The sequence below is a fragment of the Mercenaria mercenaria genome, chromosome 16 (assembly GCF_021730395.1).
Source record: "Mercenaria mercenaria strain notata chromosome 16, MADL_Memer_1, whole genome shotgun sequence".
Taxonomy (NCBI): domain Eukaryota; kingdom Metazoa; phylum Mollusca; class Bivalvia; order Venerida; family Veneridae; genus Mercenaria; species Mercenaria mercenaria.
In genome coordinates, this window is record NC_069376.1 from 40852479 (window position 1) to 40872422 (window position 19944).

Below are 19944 nucleotides of genomic sequence, written 5' to 3' on the forward strand. Positions count from 1 at the left end.
GGATTTATATCAGTAAGTACTTACAGGACTTATTTGAAATTTCATTATTGTCATTAGTTGGACCGAGGCAATCAGGGTATATAACTATGGACTGATTTTATGTCAAATTACCTCCCTTTATTTTTGAATTTAAAATGGGTATAGTCAAAATAATTTGACGTTCAGAGAATTTTTAGGCAGTGGCTCTTTTCCAGTGCGCCGCTATGCTTTTGGTGCTATGATGTAATAATTGTGGCATCAGAAAAAGGAATTGTTGTATAATAACACAGTTTTCAGCTTTCTTTATTTAATAGTAAAATGAATCGGGTCGAGTTAGAATATAATATAACTGTCCTTATCAAACATAATTTTTGTTCTAACATGAGGTCAAAAATTTACCAGTACAGATTCTTAAGGTTCATCAAAAGTGTTTGGAGACTACCCCTCGGGTGAATTTTAATTATGGAAATTTATACCTCGTAAACTATTATTATTTATAATATATAAACTGAATTGTTCTGAGGAAGTAGTGATACTTTATTCAAAGGTAAGCTTCTTTGGGAATATGTTTGAGACAGGAGTCACAGGACACACATGATACATTTTCATTGATGCAGATATCTCATGAATCCATTGGTTACATGTATAATAGATAGTGCTATGTTGAATTACTTTTGTTTTCTTATCCTTCAGAAATGAGTTTGAAATCTGTGACATCACTTTTCACTGGTGGGGGTTAGGCATAGAGGAAAGTGATTAACGGCTGGTGTAAAGCAGAAGTTGTCTCAGTCCTGTAGTCATGGAAACCGTAGACTACAGCCAGACAGCAGAGGATCATCAGAGCTTCCTGGTTCTCATTAGACCTACAGGTAACCGTAGGTTTAAATGCGGGAAATAAAGAGCACACTTTAAAAAGTTGGGAATTTTTAGCTCGACTATTCGAAGAATAGTCTAGCTATTCTACTCACCCTGGCGTCGGCGTCGGCATCGGCGTCACACCTTGGTTAAGTTTTTGCAAGTACAAGCCATCAATTAAAGGCATATAGCTTTGAAACTTATTTTTTCTTTTTCTAGGTCAATTACCAACCTCTCTGGGTCAAGTCCCATAACTCTGACATGTATTTTGAGCAAATTATGCCCCCTTTTGGACTTAGAAAATTTTGGTTAAAGTTTTACATGCAAGTTACTATCTCCAAAACTAATGCAGATATTGATTTGAAACTTCACATGTGTCTTCGGGGTTATAAAACTAGTTGATAGCAGCAAGTCCCATAACTCTGACTTTCATTTTGGCCAAATTATGCCCCCTTTTGGACTTAGAAAATTCTGGTTAAAGTTTTGCGTGCAAGTACATACAGCTATTTCTAAAAGGCATATAGATTTGAAACTTATTTTTTTCTTTTTCTAGATCAATTACCAACCTCACTGGGTCAAGACCCATAACTCTGACATGTATTTTGAGCAAATTATGCCCCCTTTTAGACTTAGAAAATTTTGGTTAAAGTTTTACATGCAAGTTATTATCTCCAAAACTAATGCAGATATTGATTTGAAACTTCACATGTGTCTTCGGAGTTATAAAACTAGTTGATAGCAGCAAGTCCCATAACTCTGACCTTCATTTTGGCCATATTATGCCCCCTTTTGGACTTAGCAAATTCTGGTTAAAGTTTTGCGTGCAAGTACATACAGCTATTTCTAAAAGGCATATAGATTTGAAACTTATTTTTTCTTTTCCTAGATCAATTACCAACCTCACTGGGACAAGTTCCATAACTCTGACATGTTTTTTGAGCAAATTATGCCCCCTTTTAGACTTAGAAAATTTTGGTTAAAGTTTTACATGCAAGTTATTATCTCCAAAACTAATGCAGATATTGATTTGAAACTTCACATGTGTCTTCGGGGTTATAAAACTAGTTGATAGCAGCAAGTGCCATAACTCTGACCTTCATTTTGGCCAAATTATGCCCCCTTTTGGACTTAGCAAATTCTGGTTAAAGTTTTGCGTGCAAGTACATACAGCTATTACTAAAAGGCATATAGATTTGAAACTTATTTTTTCTTTTTCTAGATCAATTACTAACCTCACTGGATCAAGTTCCATAACTCTGGCATGTATTTTGGGCAAATTATGCCCCCTTTTGGACTTTGAAAATTCTGGTTAAAGTTTTACATGCGAGTTTCTATCTCCAAAACTAATGCAGATATTGAATTGAAACTTCACATGTGCTTTAGGGGTTATAAAACTAGTTGATAGCAGCAAGTCCCATAACTGATATGCATTTTGGACAAATTATTCCCCCTTTTGAACTTAAAACTCTTTTGATATTTAACCTTTTTAGGTAATATTTTCCTGCCTCTGGGACAATATTTCGAATAGTCGAGCTTGGCTGTCTTACGGACAGCTCTTGTTATTTTCATTCCAGCGCTATAATAACATATGTTTGACTGACAACTTTATTTTTATTGATATGTTAAAAAGGTAAATTTCTCAAGACTTTCACCACTACCGATTTGTAACAGCATAAACATACTGTAGCATATGGTGACTAGGTTGATTTACTAGGAAAAGGCTCCGTTTTTTACGAAGAAGAAGGATTCTGGAAGAATCATATATATAAAAAAAACGTGAAACATTTCACTTACATATTCTATAAAATTTTCATACAGAATGAAAAATAGCTCTTAAATTAAGGGTTATACCAGAATTGGTCCTCCTCTGTAAATTCTTTTCCTTCTAGAAGCTTGCAGTTTATGAAAATTTGGATAAAGAACTTTTTATGCATAATGACAGAATGTAGTTCTGTAAGCAGTATGTCATTCACCATTGTACTGTAAGTTGTTATTATGATTAAAATGTGACATGCCATGATGAAACTTGTCAGTTTTTTGTTGTTGCTTTTTTTCCAGGAAAGTTGCTGACGTGGAAGCATTTCTCACGATGCTGGGATAGAATTTGTCAGTTAGATTGTGTCGCAGTTCCAGGCCAGAAGCGGGACATGTATATACGTTACAAACGGGCTTACTCCAAAGATAACAATGAATGGGGTGATTTTCAGGCACATCGGAAAGCCTTGGGATTAATTTCAATAGGGAGATGCTCAACGGAGTCAGAGTTTGATGAATTGTTTGAAAGCTATAAGAAAGAAAAGGAGCATTACTCGGAAACACTGTATAATTCCAGACTGATTGTTTTTGGTATGAATACAGATGGTAGTGAAATAAATGAAGAGCAACAAAAATCATTCATGCATGATGGTTTGTCCCCGCCGTTAACATTTAAAATAGATACAGATAAAAACATCGATAACGCTGACCGTTTAAGCTGTGATAAAGGAGATGACATCATTTCATCTGAAAATAAAAATAGTAACAGACAGGTTGTTGATGTAGAAGAACCTGTTGATCCTTTGAGGAAAACTTCAGATGAAAACTCTGAAGTATCCACGAAAGAGGAGAGTGTGACTTCATCACCAAAGAAACAGTCTGAGGAGACTGGTTCACAAATAACCTTCATTAGACAGAAGACTGAAAAGGTTGATAAAAATATTGAATCAGTGAAGCAGTCTGTAAAAAGGACAGCTAGTAATAACAGTTTAAGAGACAAACCTGGTTCAGAAGTGGTGTTTTACCCGAGTGTTGACATGTGTGACGGTCTCGAAGAAAGTGTCCGTGAATTTGTGACGTCCCTGTTTTTTGTTCTTGAAGGTAAATATAGTCAAGTTATTACAATGACAAGAGTTTCAAGAAATGCTTCAGTTTTAATGTATAGTGCTGCAGTAATGTAGTAGGTGTTTTGCATTTGATTAATAAACAGGAATCGCTAGATGTACTTTGATAAAGCTTTATGTCTTTGATATATTTCTGGATTTGAATTGATTGATACAAAAGATTTAGCATCTAGAGATAAACAAGTGAAAAAGGCATTAAGTATTCTGTAATAGACTTACAGTAAACCAGCTTAATATTGATGAGGAAAGCTATAACCTTTTTTTCTCTCTAAGAGCCAAAGATGAGATTAAAAAAACTGTCAGAAGAGTCAAATGATCTTGTTGCTTTGTAAGTTCAGAAAATGTTCAAAAGTAAAGGGTATTTATCCGTTACAAGTATGAAAGTTTACTAGAATGAAATTTGTAAATTCAAGACATTTTGAACACCAGAAATGTTTTTTGTTGATGGGTTGTTTTTAATCTTTCAGGATGTCTTAGTAATTTAAGTGTGGAAAGATAGAGATGCTCATTGGAATGAATTTTAAACATCTAGAAAATACATTTTGGCCTACAAAACTGACATGATTTAATATACTTTTAAGTTACAAAAAGTTTCTACTACAATGAACTGCCCCTCTTTAGAGTGATGTATAACTCAATCTCGCAGAATTCAAAATAAAAGCATGAATTCACAACAAATCCCAGTTGTGAAGTTGGCAGATCAGACAATAGAAGTTTGATATTAAAATGTTTATTTCACTTTAGCACATGAAGTTTAACCTTTAGCCTGCTGGCAGCAAGTGATTCTTCCTTTATTACCAGTGAGACCTGTCACTAAGATCATCTGTGCAGGCTGATCATGGTCTGCATTGTTCGCTATTCATTCAATAAATTTTCAGTGAACACCCCTTTGAATAATAAGTGGCACTGCTCAAATTGGATTATGGACCAGTCTATTTTAGAAATTAAGCAGGGTAAAGTTTAATATTCTTTTTTACAACAGGGAAAAGACTGGACAGGGGGTTTGAGCGAGGAGACAAGTCACAGTTGTTATGTACACCATTTGAGAAGAAAGATTTTGTTGGTGTTGATCCTGACACAAAGTAAGTTTAAAGCCGCATTAAGGGTCCACAACAGGTTTTGTTTTCATCTCTTAATATACTACATACATGTATTATAACAGATTCATATATTGCCCTTTTCATGATAAACATATTCAGAGGCGCCCTACATACAAAGGCCGCCACTCCAGGCGCAAGTTCATCCTCTGCTAGTAAAGACACAGAGCAAGAGAAAGCTCCCATAACAGATAGAGAGAAATCTATCAGATATAGGCCTGTCTGGCTAACTAAGCCTAGCTGTTTATGAATACATGCCTGGTGTATAGTACAGATACATTGGAGGAAGAACCAGTACTGGTCTCTTAAGTTTGGTTGGAGACAATCGGGAGCATCTCAGAAACATCCAGTGCTTGGACTAGGATTTGAACGGAGGACCTCTGGATTTGCAGTCAAGCGCTTTATGACTACACCACCAGTCCACATAAATGTATATTTGTAGTCATAAGGAGCACTCTGCATTATTGTAAAGAATAAAAACTCCTAGGTAGAACTTAATGTAGAATTCATCAACTTATTTACAATCATTTCTTAAAGAAAAACTTTTATTGAAGCTTGCTGGTTTTGTGTTAAGCATTAAAAGGATAGTTCTAAGACTGATTAGCCTGATGTCAGTATAACGTAGCTTGGTTGGGGATCTTGTCACATCTATGACGTAATATTGCAGTGCGAAAGTTCTGTAAAATTGGGCATTGTGCTCACTGCTACAAGTACTGTAAAGTCATTAAATTTCTTGGGCATGCAATTTCGTAGTTTTGGTCAAAATGGCAATTTCATGGCGATATAAATTCGTAGATTTCAACTTTTGAACATAAAATGAAAGGGAATTGACCCAACCGCGAAATCCACGAAAATTAGTCCCCCACGAATATTAATGATTTCACAGTAGTTGAAAAAGACACAGACCAAACACACATGTTGTTTACATGCCATATTGACTGTTCCTGTTCCTGGTGTATGCATATACAATTGCAGATTGTATGTTGAATGAAAACACTTGTTAAGCAGTTGAAGTGGTGCATACCACATAACAGTTGTATATGTAAAGTGGCTGTTGTTTTACATAAAGAATAATCACTATTTTTTTTCATTTAAAACCCTTCTTTGTTGTATTACAAACACATTATTATGGAAAAAATAACTCAGAAAGGTCATTTTGAATATAAGTAAACAACTATGAAATGATGTGTTGTAAAAATAGAAATACATAATTTTCTTGCTTCATAAAAAGATTAAATATGTGGTCACAGGCAATGCTTTTAGTCTGAGTCATTATTGTACCCCCCGACAACAAAGTTGTAAGGGGGGGTATACTGGTTTCAGGTTGTCCGTCTGTCCCTCTGTCCGTCTGTCTGTCCGTCTGTCCGTAGACGCAATCTTGTGCGCACCATCTCTCCTTATCCCCTTGACAGAATTTCAGGAAACTTCACACAAGTGATCAGTACCAACAGTAGTTGTGCATGGGGCATGTTAGGTTCTTTTAGAAAAAAATTTTGCAGAGTTATGGGACTTTGTTTTTTTGTTACTATACTATATACATAGACACAATCTTGTGCGTACCATCTCTCCTCATCCCCTTGACACAATTTAATGAAACTTCACACAAGTGATCAGTACCAACAGTAGTTGTGCATGGGGCATGTTAGGTTCTTTTAGAAAAAAAATTTGCATAGTTATGGGACTTTGTTTTTTTGTTACTATACTATATACATAGACACAATCTTGTGCGCACCATCTCTCCTTATCCCCTTGACACAATTTAATGAAACTTCACACAAGTGATCAGTAACAACAGTAGTTGTGCATGGGGCATGTTAGGTTCTTTCAGAAAAAAAATTTGCATAGTTATGGGACTTTGTTTTTTTGTTACTATACTATATACATAGACACAATCTTGTGCGCACCATCTCTCCTCATCCCCTTGACACAATTTAATGAAACTTCACACAAGTGATCAGTAACAACAGTAGTTGTGCATGGTGCATGTTAGGTTCTTTCAGCGACAAAAATTGCAGAGTTATGGGACTTTGTTTCTTGTTAACCAGGGTTCGAATTTAGCCTGATTTTCTACCTGCATTTTTTCGCAAGTGATATTTTTTTAACTTGCTAAATGAAAAACAACTTGCATTTTCCGCGACATGTTACTTTCTTAGAACATTAACACAAACATCCACGTGACAAATCCAGCCAATCGTATTTGCGCTATATAAATAGTAACTTATTAATAGATTACCAAAAAAAACCCACCGGATGCGGTAAACGTCATCAAAATTGGCGCAGGTACTTGTCAGCAGTTGAAAAGACATGCGCACAGGACAAGTATCGAGTGTAAACGTCCTTTCACGACGAAAGATGAAAGAGTGCTCCAAAAGAAAGAACAATGTAAAATCGAGAGGACCGTTAGAAATGCACATTATTCGGCCAAAAATTTTCACTGGCATAAAAATGCTGGTGTCTGAAATCTCACCTTGCAGTTTGAAATTTGCACTCGCATTTCGCGAGTATGCGAGCTTAAATTCGAACCCTGTTAACATACTATGTACATACAGTCTGCATATGCAATCTTGTGCGTGCCTAATCTACCAAACCCTTACACACAATTTAATGAAACTTCACACAAGTGATCAGTACCAACCCAAGTTGTGCATGGTGCATGTTACATTCTTTTAGATAAATATTCTGCATAGTTATGGGACTTTGTTTTTTGTTACTATCCTGTATACATACAGTCTATATACATACAGTCCACATAATTATGCAATCTTGTGTGCGTCAAATTGCAATGTACTGTGTCAGTGCATGCGGGGGGTACATTCATCACCTTTAGTGATAGCTCTAGTTTTATATAGTTAATACTAGATTTTTGAAAAGAAACTTTTAAGACATTGATTGATGGGCTCTAGCAAATATTCTTTAGTAATAGATGAAATCTTACATTTATAGATATAAAATGGGGGGTATGGGGGTTACCCCAGAAAATTTTGTGTTACTACAACTCATTCTGGTGCATTTCAGAGTGAAAAACATAGTGGTATTTTCAGTGATTAATAAGCATCATTTACATGCACAGCAAGAACAAATAAAGATATTGGGTCATAAAAGATCCTATGGAGTTTATTTGCTGAATGACAATTAAAAGTTTATCAATTTTAAGTTGCTAAAAATGTTCATTTACTATTTATTGTAAATAAAACAACACAATTTTAGCACTGCACACAGATCTATTTGTTTAAAGTTTATGTCTTCTATTCCTGTGGAGTTAATTTGCTCAAAACTTATCCATTTTAAGTTTTTGAAAATGTCCACTGTTTGTTGTACATACATGTAAAACAACACAATCCGAGTCTGTCATCCAGGGAAACGCTGGTTTCCATTTTGGATCAATGCCCGATTTCCTTTGGCCATTTGGCGTGGCTGGGAGGGATTCTGAAATTGTGATCGTGGCCGAGTGGTTAAGGTCGCTGACTTCAAATCACTTGCCCCTCATCGATGTGGGTTCGAGCCTCACTCGGGGCGTTGAATCTAGGAAGACATTGCTCCAGGTTGAATTCTTCATGTGAGGGCTTATGGAAGGTCGGTGGTTCTACCAAAGTGTCCGTTCGTGATGAAATAATGCACGGAGGGTATTTCAAACTTTTCTCTAAAAGTTCTATTTTGAAAGTGACGACAGAAAACATTAATTCTTGCATTGTCTTTTCAATATTCCGCATGAGAAAACACATTTCATACATGTGAAAAACATTAATATTACGGCGATAATTGTTCAAAGCCTTTTACCGTGTTGCACAATTTTTGACTTAATTCCTTACATTGTCTTTCCTTGATTGCGAAAAATATTCGGACGATAATTGTTGAATCATCTGTCATTATATCTAATGACATGTATAATCTTAAAACTTGCGAAAACAGTCACTTTCATGTACACATCACAAGATACCCCGCCTGTCAAAGGTTTTAAAAGGCGAGCTAAGATGAAATTTACGTCACACGGTTCCACATAGGAAGCTGTCATTGGTTTATCTGTTTATTTTAACTGGCATCGCTTTACCTTAACTATTGGGTAAGCACGTGGAAGCTTTTCGAATTTACACTAATGGATTAATCGGGGTGTTTTAATTGGGATTTATGACATGTCGCTTCGGCAATTAAGGGATGACGGGGGAAATAAGGATGCGAATATACAACTCAAAGTCTGAAGGCATGTCGCACGCGACAGGCGATAATAGCCTGGCGAGAACCCTGATTAAAATCCCATAAGGCTTCTACTTTTATGTTAAAAACAGATAAAGTAGCTGTCCAAATAGAGAATATGCATGATGATTTTGTTAGAAAAATGATCTTATACAATCGAACTTGTAAAGGGAGGTATTCAAAAACAATGAATTCAATAATAATTTCTACTTACGGCATCCAGTATTCAACATTTGACAAATGAGCCGCGCCTTGAGAAAACCAACATAGTGGCTTTGCGACGAGCATGGATCCAGACCAGCCTGCATATCTGCGTAGTCTGGTCAGGATCCATGCTGTTCGCTTTCAAAACCTATAGCAGTTAGAGAAACAGTTAGCGAACAGCATGGATCCTGACCAGACTGCGCGGATGCGCAGACTGGTCTGGATCCATGCTGGTCGCAAACCCACAAAGTTGGTTTTCTCATGGCACAGCTCAAATATTTAAGGAAACAATTGTAGAAAGTAAGCTTGATCAAGAAGTTAAATTATTTTATGGTCTTAACAAAATATGTGGCAGCCATGTCATTATGGCCCTTTAGATTAATAGATTTAAAAAAATAATTTTGAAGGTCTCCTGTTGAATGGAATGTTTCATTTTGGTTGAGTGTTTACTGCAGAAGTATATAGTGTAGTTAATGGGAGTGATACCCCACATTTTTAGCTCACATGTCACAAAGTGACAAGGTGAGCTTTTAAGATCACGCAGCGCCCGTCGTCCCTCCATGCGTGCGTCCGTAAACTTTTGCTTGTGCCCATCTGGGAGGTCACATTTTTCATGGGATCTTTAGGGGAAAGTTGGTCAGAATGTTCATCTTGATGATATCTAGGTCAAGTTCGAAATGGTCACATAAGTCCAAAACTGTCAGTGGTCTAAAAATAGAAAAACCTTGTGACCTTCTAGGGGCCCATACTTTCAATGGTCTTCTTTAAAATTGGTCAGAATTTTTCACTTAAATGATTTGGGTCAATATGAACGGGATCACGTGCGTCAAAACTAGGTCAGTGGGGTCAAAGATAAAAGAACCTTGGGGAACTCTCTAGAGGCATATTTTCATGGGATCTGTTGAATGTTGGTCGAATGTTCATCTTGATGATATCTAGGTCAAGTTTGAAACGGGGTCAAATGCGGTCAGAAATAGGTTCAGTGGGTATAAAAATAGAAAAACCTTTTGACCTCTCTAGAGGCCACATTTTTTAATGGATCTTCATGAAAATCGGTGAGAATGTTCACCTTGATGATATCTAGATAATATTCGAAACTGGGTCACGTGCGGTCAAAAAACTAGGTCAGTAGGTATAAAAATAGAAAAACCTTGTGACCACTCTAGAGGCCATATTTTTCATGAGATCTTCATGAAAATTGGTGAGAATGTTCACCTTGATGAAATCTAGCTCAAGTTCAAAACTGGGTCACATGTCTTCGAAAACTAGGTCATTAGGTCAGATAATAGAAAAACCTTGTGACCTGTCTAGAGGCCATATTTTTCAATGGATCTTTATGAAAATTGGTCAGAATTTTTATCTTGGTGATATCTAGGTCAAGTTCAAAACTGTGTCACATGAGCTCAAAAACTAGGTCACTATGTCAAATAATAGAAAAAACAACGTCATACTCTGTTCAAAACTGGGTCATGTGGGGACAGGTGAGCAATTCAGGACCATCATGGTCCTCTTGTCTATTTAAGTATGGACTTGAACAGTTTTTGAAAATCTAATATCTCTTATAATTGTTGATAAATATATTTTTTGTTTCAATGTCATTTTCATAGTAAATAATAAATTTTTGTTTTAAGGTCATACAAGAAGAAATGTCAAGGCCGTTTAAGGAAGCACTTGGCTGACCTGTGTTTGTTAGCAGGTCTACCTGGAGAAGCAATGTTACATTACAGCACTGCTATAGATATACTGAAGCCAGTTAATGACTGGCTATGGATGGCAGGTAAGTTCAAGGTCATTTTGATTTTTAGATCATATAAAGTTATGCGAAAGTTTAATACATATCGATCCAGTGAATGACTCACTGACTTTGGATGGCAGGTATAAACAAGGACATTGTACAAATGAGACGGCATTTGGCTGACTATTATATGTGGTTTGTTAAAGAAGTTAGAGAAAGAAAAGCAGATAATTTAAAGAAAGAAAATGATCACTTGAAAGAATAAAAAATTTAAGAACCAATCTTCTATCGACCTGATTTATTATGCAAAGAAGGCTGGAAAGTGTGACATTATGAGAAAAAGTCATTGTTTATATGTCAGTTAATACATCATAGCGGCTAATGTCACCACAGCAAACATAGCGGTGCACTGAAAAAGAATACACAACATTATAAATGGGTATAGTTGTGGTGTATGTTGTGTAAGAATTGAAAGAAATATATCTCAAACAGTGCTTTATCATTGAATAAAATCAACTGTTGTCATTCAGATATGTATACATTTGTAATTAAATTGATAAATTTTTTGCTCGAATATAATCTGACAGTTGTTGTCATTCAGAAGCGTATACATTTGTAATTATGTTAATATATTTTTCCCTATTTCCATTTCCACATCTCTGCTGATTATTCAGTAGTGTTCTGTTGTTTATTGTACCAGTTTTTGTTTTTTATTGGGTTAAATGTACCATCAACAGAACTGTTAAGTCGTGCAGCAACTTCCCAGATTTGGGTGGTGGAGGAAAACCCTAGGTGACCCTTAGTATTATTTCATCACCAGCAGGCGCCTGGGTAGAAGCACCAACCTTCCACAAGCCAGCTGGATGGCTTCCTCACATGATTGACTTCTACATCTAAGCGAGGTTTCAACCCACAGTGGTGAGTGAGGGGCAAGTGATATGAAGTCAAAGACCTTAATCACTTGGCTGTGGAAGCCCCTTGAAGGGATCATTTTCAATGTGTGCATGTTTATATGTTTTATAATGCAGCATGCTATGAAGGCATATGTGCAGCATCAGTGATCACAACACACAGGGGTTCTCAGATGACTACAATACGTAGGAACCAGTCTTTCTCAGTCAAACGTGGAGTTGCTGGCCTTGACAAACAAAAACCAGGTCTGTGGATTTAACTAAATTTTTAAAGAAACTTTTGTCATTTTCACTAAAGTAGTTAAGTTTTCTTGCCTTATACAATTTTGTTAGTGGTAAATTAAATGTAAAAAAGGGATTTGTTCATTGAAGTTTAAGCCACAAATTAATGGAATGTGATGTATAAAGCATCGGACTTTTGATTTGAAGGTCCTTGTTTCAAATTCCGGTGAGAACAGAACTGCCATGTCAGACATGTCCCAGTGAAAAAGTTTTGTGCCAGACTGTAAAATGTTATGACATGGTATTTCAATAATTTGTTTATCATTACAGTTTGCTTTTAAAGCCATGAAGAAAATTTTCAAATCTTAAGTTCACAGTAACTTGATATACATGAGGTATTGTTGTTGCTTCAAATAAGTTTAACAAAAATCTTGCTGATTCAGCAGGACTGAAAGATTTCTGCAACAAATCTTGGATCATATGATAAACAAAAACAATGGTTTTGTAAATTATGCAAAATTAGATTCTTTCGTACATGAATCTTTCTGAAAAAAAGTTACATAGAACAAAATGTTGATATTTGTTAATTACAGGCACTAAGATTCATAGTTATTCAAACGGTTTACAAGAACTTCCTGAAGTAACCAGTAAGTCTGGTCTCAACCCAGATGATATGATTGAAAAATATAAAGATGCCCTAATGTATTATAGCAAGGTAAGTGTGTTCTATAGGAAGGTATAGTATTATATAGAGGATTCTACATGAGTGTCTTTTCATATTGAATTTATTAAACAAGTTGAATAAAATAAATGTGAGGCTCAGACGAGCATTTTATCAGTTTTATTCAACAAGTTTAATAAATTCAGTATGGAAGGACAGAAATTTAATATTCTTTTTTATCACATATAAGGTTTTCCTCCTGAAAAATCAAAATTTCTTCTTTCTTTACCTATTTTAAACCAAGTAAATTTGAACAACGTCTACTGCACTTAAAACTACTTCAATGTCAAGTGTATTATCAAATTTATATAATGGTTTTATTTCATTACTACGATGTCAAAAATGTGATAAAAGTTATTATTATATGACATAAAAATCACCAGTCTGTAGTTTATGCTATAAGAGCTTACTATGTCCAACTGATTTGGCATACGGTAAGTCAAAGTTTTAGGACTGAGAATTGTGATGTTAATGAAACATTGAATATCTTGCTGATTACTAAGGGTATAAGGGTGTCATTTTTATATCACAGTTCGACAGACAACCATATTTACATTATTATTATTAAGCTGGTTACACTTATGGGTAAAAATGCAACTTTACTCTGTTTCCAAATTTAAGACAAAACAAATTCATTGTTAACATTATTAAGTGCAGTGTAAATGTCTTTTCTAGTTATATTTTTTTAAAAAAGTACACAAAATGTACCTGTATCAACCCAGAAATATGCCATGGTAATTGTTTATGACCTTTTGAGATATAAGTTTTCATATCCCTTGAATTTTGTTTTAAGCACATATATATGTACTTTAGTATTATATCTAATAAAATAAAATTGGGAGAACAGACAAGTTCATGCTATGGTGTAATGATTTCTAGCTAAGTTTTATTGTTCTTTCACTATTGTAGTACAAGAATGCAGCAGTTATAGAGATGGAAGCCAGCTTTAAGGCCTGTCGTGTTCTTATTTTACATAGGGTAAGTATAGGAATAGAGGCCAGCTTTAAGGCCTGTCGTGTTCTTATTTTACATAGGGTAAGTATAGGAATAGAGGCCAGCTTTAAGGCCTGCCGTGTTCTTATTTTACATAGGGTAAGTATAGAAATAAAGGCCAGCTTTAAGGCCTGCCGTGTTCTTATTTTACATAGGGTAAGTATAGAAATAAAGGCCAGCTTTAAGGCCTGCCGTGTTCTTATTTTACATAGGGTAAGTATAGGAATAGAGGCCAGCTTTAATTAAAGGCCTGCAGAGTTCTGATTAGTTCCCTTCTTGTTGAAAACCAGTTTTGGGGACTGATAGTTTGCTTTTTTCTGTCCTTCGGTCATTCCATCAGGTCCAAAACTCTGTCATCCATCAAAAGGACTTGGTACAAATATTCCTATAATGTGATGATGTGTCATGCACAACATCCAGAAAACTAGCTGATTTTCATTCGCATTCAGTGTTAAGAAAGTGACCTGCCTTGAACAGCAAGTCAAGGAAAATGACCAAAATACCTGCTAAAGACAGGTGACCATTTAATACAGGTGGAGATTTTTTTTATGTCAATCTTTGGATAAATGTTGTGAATTTCAAGTAAGCTCCACTCGTATATTTGAAAAGGGATCTTAATTGCTTTATTTTTGTTGGGATCTTAATTGTTCACCTTTTGTCTAAGATTTGACCAGGACTTGTATGGGATCTTTTGCAATACTTGTGTTGAAGTGTTATCATCTCAAATATTACAAGAAAATATTTCCTGATGCATGGTTACTGATAAATGATCAGAAAAAAAAGAATAAAATCAGTTACATTTAGGCAGTTATATTTATTACATATATACATCAATAATCTCTCAATATCGTCAAAGCAACAAGTTTTATATTTTGAAATTTTACATAAATATATACATATAAATTTAGTATGTAATATTATATACAAGAACATCGTAACATTGTAATGTAACATAATATTTCTTCAGATACTCACAAACATAATATATAGCACATTTATGTGATCCGAATATACATTGGGTTATATACATTTTTATCATGGAATGTATCTGCTAAGTTTTAAAATATTCACCATAAAACAATATGTGATCATTCATTAAAAGGTGAAATTTTGTGGATCTGTTTCAAATGTCAACTTGGATAAAGCACAAAAAACTTAGCTTGGAATCGCCTTACATTGAAAACAGTTTATATATAAAATGGTGGTTGAATGTACGTGTATTCATTAACTTTCCTTCTCTTGAGCATTCGTTCTTCTTCACGTTTCTGTCCAACCATTTGCACAATTTGTGAATATTCAGGAAATTTTTCAATGAAGTAATTGGGCACCTGTCTTTTTGTGTTGTTTGTCCTGTTTCGTTTGTTCGCAAACCACGATTTCACTTGACCGACAGTTATCCCACAATGCTGTGCAAGTAGTTGTTTCTCCTCCTCACTTGGATATGGGTTTGTTACATGATCCTCATACCACTGATTGAGAATGTTTTTAGCAGCGTCATTTAACATTGAATAATTTGATTTCTTGTCGTTTGTTGTCGAGTCACAGTTTTCCTTGTCGTCTGCTGGTGCTTTCCTTTTACGACCTTTACCCTGATACTTGTATTTAATTGGATGGTGATTACCGGTAATTGACAGTGTGTTGAAGCAGCGGACACGTTTGTTGGCCATCCACTTTTTCACTTGGCGTCCAGTGATGCCAGTTGCTTTCGATAGCACCTCAACTTCTTCATCGTTTGGGTAGGGGTAGTGAACGTGAGCATGATACCACTGTGAGAGAATATTTGTTGCCTCGGCATTCAGCATACGATGAGTTCTAAACACTGGAGTATTCTCGAACTTAAATTCATCAATGTTTTTATGACTTGTAGCACTAGACACTGTATTGTTCATGGAGTTTTCTGTGTTCATGTTTATATTGTTGTTTCTGTTATCAGTTGATGCATGTTGAGGAGCAACGTTATTAAATGTCTGTTGAACTGGTTTCGTTTGGTTCACATTTCCACTGAATTTTGTCATCTGGTTCACATTGTTACCATTCATGTTGTTTGACAGTTCATTCAAGGGAGATGATCTTTGAATATCAGGTGTATGAGTAGGAGTAATGTCCCTTCTCAGTTCAGGAGTGAAGCTTACTGTTGGACCACCGCACAATTTTTGCATTTCAGAGAGTGCAAAATTTAGGTTATCTGGATGAGTGAATTTAAAGTTTCCATTCTGTGGAGTGCTGAAGAACTGGGCAAAATCAAAGTTCACTGGGGGACACAGTCTATTCTTATGCTCTTCTCTGGTGAAGGAAGTATTGGTGTCTGTGATACTGTTGTCAGTAGAGCAATTCTGATTGGTTGATTCCGCAGGAGAATTCATGCTAATTGGTGAATCACTTGTACTGCTATCAGGAAGAATACTTTCACTTGTACTCAAGTCACTAAGAAAGTCGGTACTGTTGTCTCTAGGGTTTATAGGTGATTCTTTTCCTGGTAGTTCTTCATTTAACTCCGGTTTTAATGAATTGAGTCCACTTTGTTCAATACATTGTTTGAGTAGATCTTTATTCTCCAACACTTTGGTACTAGTTGTAATATCTGCATTATTTTTCTCCTCAGCATTCTGTTTGTTATCAATAGTTTCCACATCAATGTCATCAATCTCGAAGTCCTCAGAGTTCACACTACAGTTCAGATAGTCATCATCATCTTCAACATTAACGTTTTCATCACTAGTGTTGAATTTTAGTTTTCTCACAGCATTCATTTTGTCTTTGTCATCAACTGGGGCTAACAAGAGAGATGCGCCTTCCTTGGCTTCAGGGAGGTGTTGGTTGGACTGGTTATTTGGTTTCAGAGGTATGTTCTTGTTGATCTGCACAGATCTCCTAATTTCTTCAGCTTTTTGGATGAGTTTGTCTAGTTTTTCCTCAGTGTCGTCGGCAAGTTTAAGTCTTTGTTTATCATAATAAGAGTTTATCGTTGCTTTCACTTTTTCATCTGGGCATGAGTGAAGAGCACGGTAACGTTCCATTTCCGTGTGACCCACTTCCTTACTGTAGTCGTTCTCGACCGAAAGCCCGTCAGCACTTACGGCAGGGTCTATTCGCACTTTGAGTAGTTTGTCCTGTAATTTCATATGACACATGTACACTTGTTGTCCGCTGCTTGCTGTGCTGTGATTGGTTGATCCCCAGGATGTTGGTGGAGGCATGCTGGAAGAAGAGGTCTGATTGGTTGATTTACAGCTGGTGGGTGGAGCTTGCTCATTTGTGGGTGTGGTTTTATGAAGTTCCATCAGATTCCAGCTGGTTGTGATAAGGTTAGCTGGTACTTTCATCTGAAATGATTAATAACAAAATTATAATAAATATTTTGTTCAGATAAAATTTAGTTTCATTTAAATGTATAAAATCATATAAAGTTCCAGATTGCTTTGGGGACAGATACTGGTACTATGCCTGGAATAGATTTTAGATTCATGATACTGAGTTTTGTTGAAAACAAAAAAGTCATGTCAGTTATGCTTCAGAATCTATTTGATATTTTGTAATTATCATCAGGATATGGCACATTATGTCTAGTAAAAGAAAACTGATCGCATATATCCCCTTCCTTGTTCAGTCTGCTGTAATAATTAAATAAGAAATGCACATAATTTTCCTGTAATGTATCCTAACCTTGCAAACTCAGGTCTAGTTTCTAGATAGCCAAGTCATGAACTCACACACTTCGTATGAAAAAAAGAAGCTTCTCTTTGCTGATGCATGAACTTATTCTCAAATACTAAATACTAAATTATGCAAAATACTTTTTGTTCATGGCAGAAGACATGGTAAAAATGTCTGAAAGTTATCAGAATGAAAACTTGTAATTACCTGTAAACATTCCTGTCGCAGTAGGGTCTGTAGGTCTCGGAACATCGGGTTACTCTTCAGCCTCTTGAGGTAGGAAGGGTCATACATTGGACTGACTCGTGGTGTGGATGTTGGCGAGTAGAAGCCATAGAACGAGTACGGACTGCTGGGTGATGTGATACTTGGAAAGTTCAGTGGGCTGGGGATTGCACCTGGAAGTAGATAAATGTTCAGATTATAATTAAATTTTCTGGAAAATCCCTACCTAAATGTAAACTAATGATAGTAATAAAAAATAAACTGTAATAATAATGAAAATAATAAGGAAAAAGCCAAAAAGAATAAAAAAAATATACCAAAAAAAAGAGAGAAATGCTCTAAATATATTGTGTGATAATATTTTTTAGTACCAGATGTAGACAATAAGTTGAAGTTTACATTTGTATATGAGAGACAGAATATTTATTATAGGATTTAAACAAAATGTTTCTCATCCGTAACATGTAAATATCTACACAAAAAGTCAAAGTCATATATAAATTGAAATGCAAATTAATCAAGGAAGGTTAATTACAAATAATATTACAAAATTCATGATTTCATGAACATAAAATGATATGTAGATGTTTTTCACTGCACACAAAACGTGAATGGAGATAGGAAATTCTCATGCATTTTAAAGGCAAAGTGCACAAACTTAGACAAATTTGCTTAGAGGAATTCATTGAGAGTTCAGCAATTCACTAACTTTCGTCATAACTTAAAACCTCAGAGCAGAATTTGAATATTTTTTATATTATTGCAGTTTCCCCTTTTTGTCGACCTGATATCTTGTAATACACTTTTTCCCTAATCACAAATAAAAAACTGAATTTTTATATATAAAGAAATGGATGTGAAATACTACAGATCAGCTCTGTATCCTCATCCAGATTTATACAAACGTATATTTTAATAAAGAATTCTAAATGAATATTTGTGGATTTTTTGGGTAGTACTTGAAAATAAAGAGAATATATGTATGTTTTAGATTGAAATATATGTCACCAAGTGGATGCCAGATGCAATATTTTCACCACTTTTGGCAATGTAATATATACTGTTCCAAATAGAGTATTATTTTGATAAAGAATTTTTCTTTTCACTTTGTGCCTGCTCAATGATTTTAACAAAATTTTACCTACTTGACCCTTTCTGGGAAAACATACATTTTTCAGTGCAAAATTACCTGATATATGTCACTGATACATTTTAAAACTTGACTTGGAACATGTAATAATAGCTAAGAATAAATACATTTCATTCTAAATTTGGGTGGAAAGAAACTGAAAATAATTTAAAAAGTCAGCTTTTATGGGATGTTTTCCATAGTAGAGTTTTGCTTATTTATGCTGCAAAGTTAAAAAAAAAAAAAAGAATAGTATTTTGACATATTTGTCATCATAAAACTTTTCTCTTCGCAAGTTTTGTTCTTTTACAAATTGGTTTGATTTTAGAAAAAGATAATAGAGGGGAAAAAATGGCAAATATTTGCAGAAAATGAAGTTAAATAGAAAATTATGAATGCAATACATTATAAAGTTCCACTAAACTGTACATTGTTTTCTTAAATGATTTTTTCAATGTTTTAAGTCACATTTCTAAATTCCGTGTTTTGATTATTCATTTTTGGATTCAAAACAGACATTTACTCTGAAGTGCAAATATTGGTCAAAATCTGGAAATGTTACAAATTTGTTTAATGAGAAAACATTATGTATTTGTTAACAGTGAAAGAGATTTCACATGACATAAATGGCCACATCGTTCTAAAAGTATTGTGGTTATTTCACAAAAATAAATCCCAATTCTAAGTAATTACCTCACTCAACATTACTAATTACTTTTTGGGGCAGTATTACAAGAATGTGTCTTTTTCAGATCTGTCCTTTAAATTTTCTATAACAATACTTCCATAACTTGACATACACAAAATTAAAGATGTTTGTAAACTCTAAAAGACACTAACTGTACCTTTTGTTATAAAATCTCATGCTGTATAGAGTTTATAAAGTGTACATACCAGGAGTGAGAGTATTTCCAGCGTAATTCTTGCTGAGGTTGATGGGTGTCGGTGCAGCAAAATTTGCATACATAGCACTAGGGTCAGATCGTCCTACATCATGGAAAGCACTTAAATGTGAGGCACTGAGATCCATTTTGAATTGTCACACTGTATTATTTCCAAATGTGAAATGTACACAAGCACTATATCCAGATATTGTAGAACACGATTTCAATTATTTCAGTTCACGTGTTATATGTAGTTATATTTAGT

The 19944-nt window shown here is 35.0% G+C and overlaps 1 protein-coding gene across 1 annotated transcript in view; it reads left to right on the forward strand.

The window, feature by feature from the left end:
- The window catches only part of LOC123539957 (trafficking protein particle complex subunit 9-like), a 64005-nt gene that overhangs the window by 3127 nt on the left and 40934 nt on the right, over nt 1-19944 (forward strand). The window contains exons 2-8 of the mRNA XM_053526799.1: nt 673-848; nt 2893-3690; nt 4696-4795; nt 10837-10982; nt 11969-12097; nt 12667-12788; nt 13704-13772. Of these exons, the coding sequence (XP_053382774.1) occupies nt 779-848; nt 2893-3690; nt 4696-4795; nt 10837-10982; nt 11969-12097; nt 12667-12788; nt 13704-13772 (1434 nt within the window). The 5' untranslated portion in view covers nt 673-778. The remainder of the gene's footprint in view (nt 1-672; nt 849-2892; nt 3691-4695; nt 4796-10836; nt 10983-11968; nt 12098-12666; nt 12789-13703; nt 13773-19944) is intronic.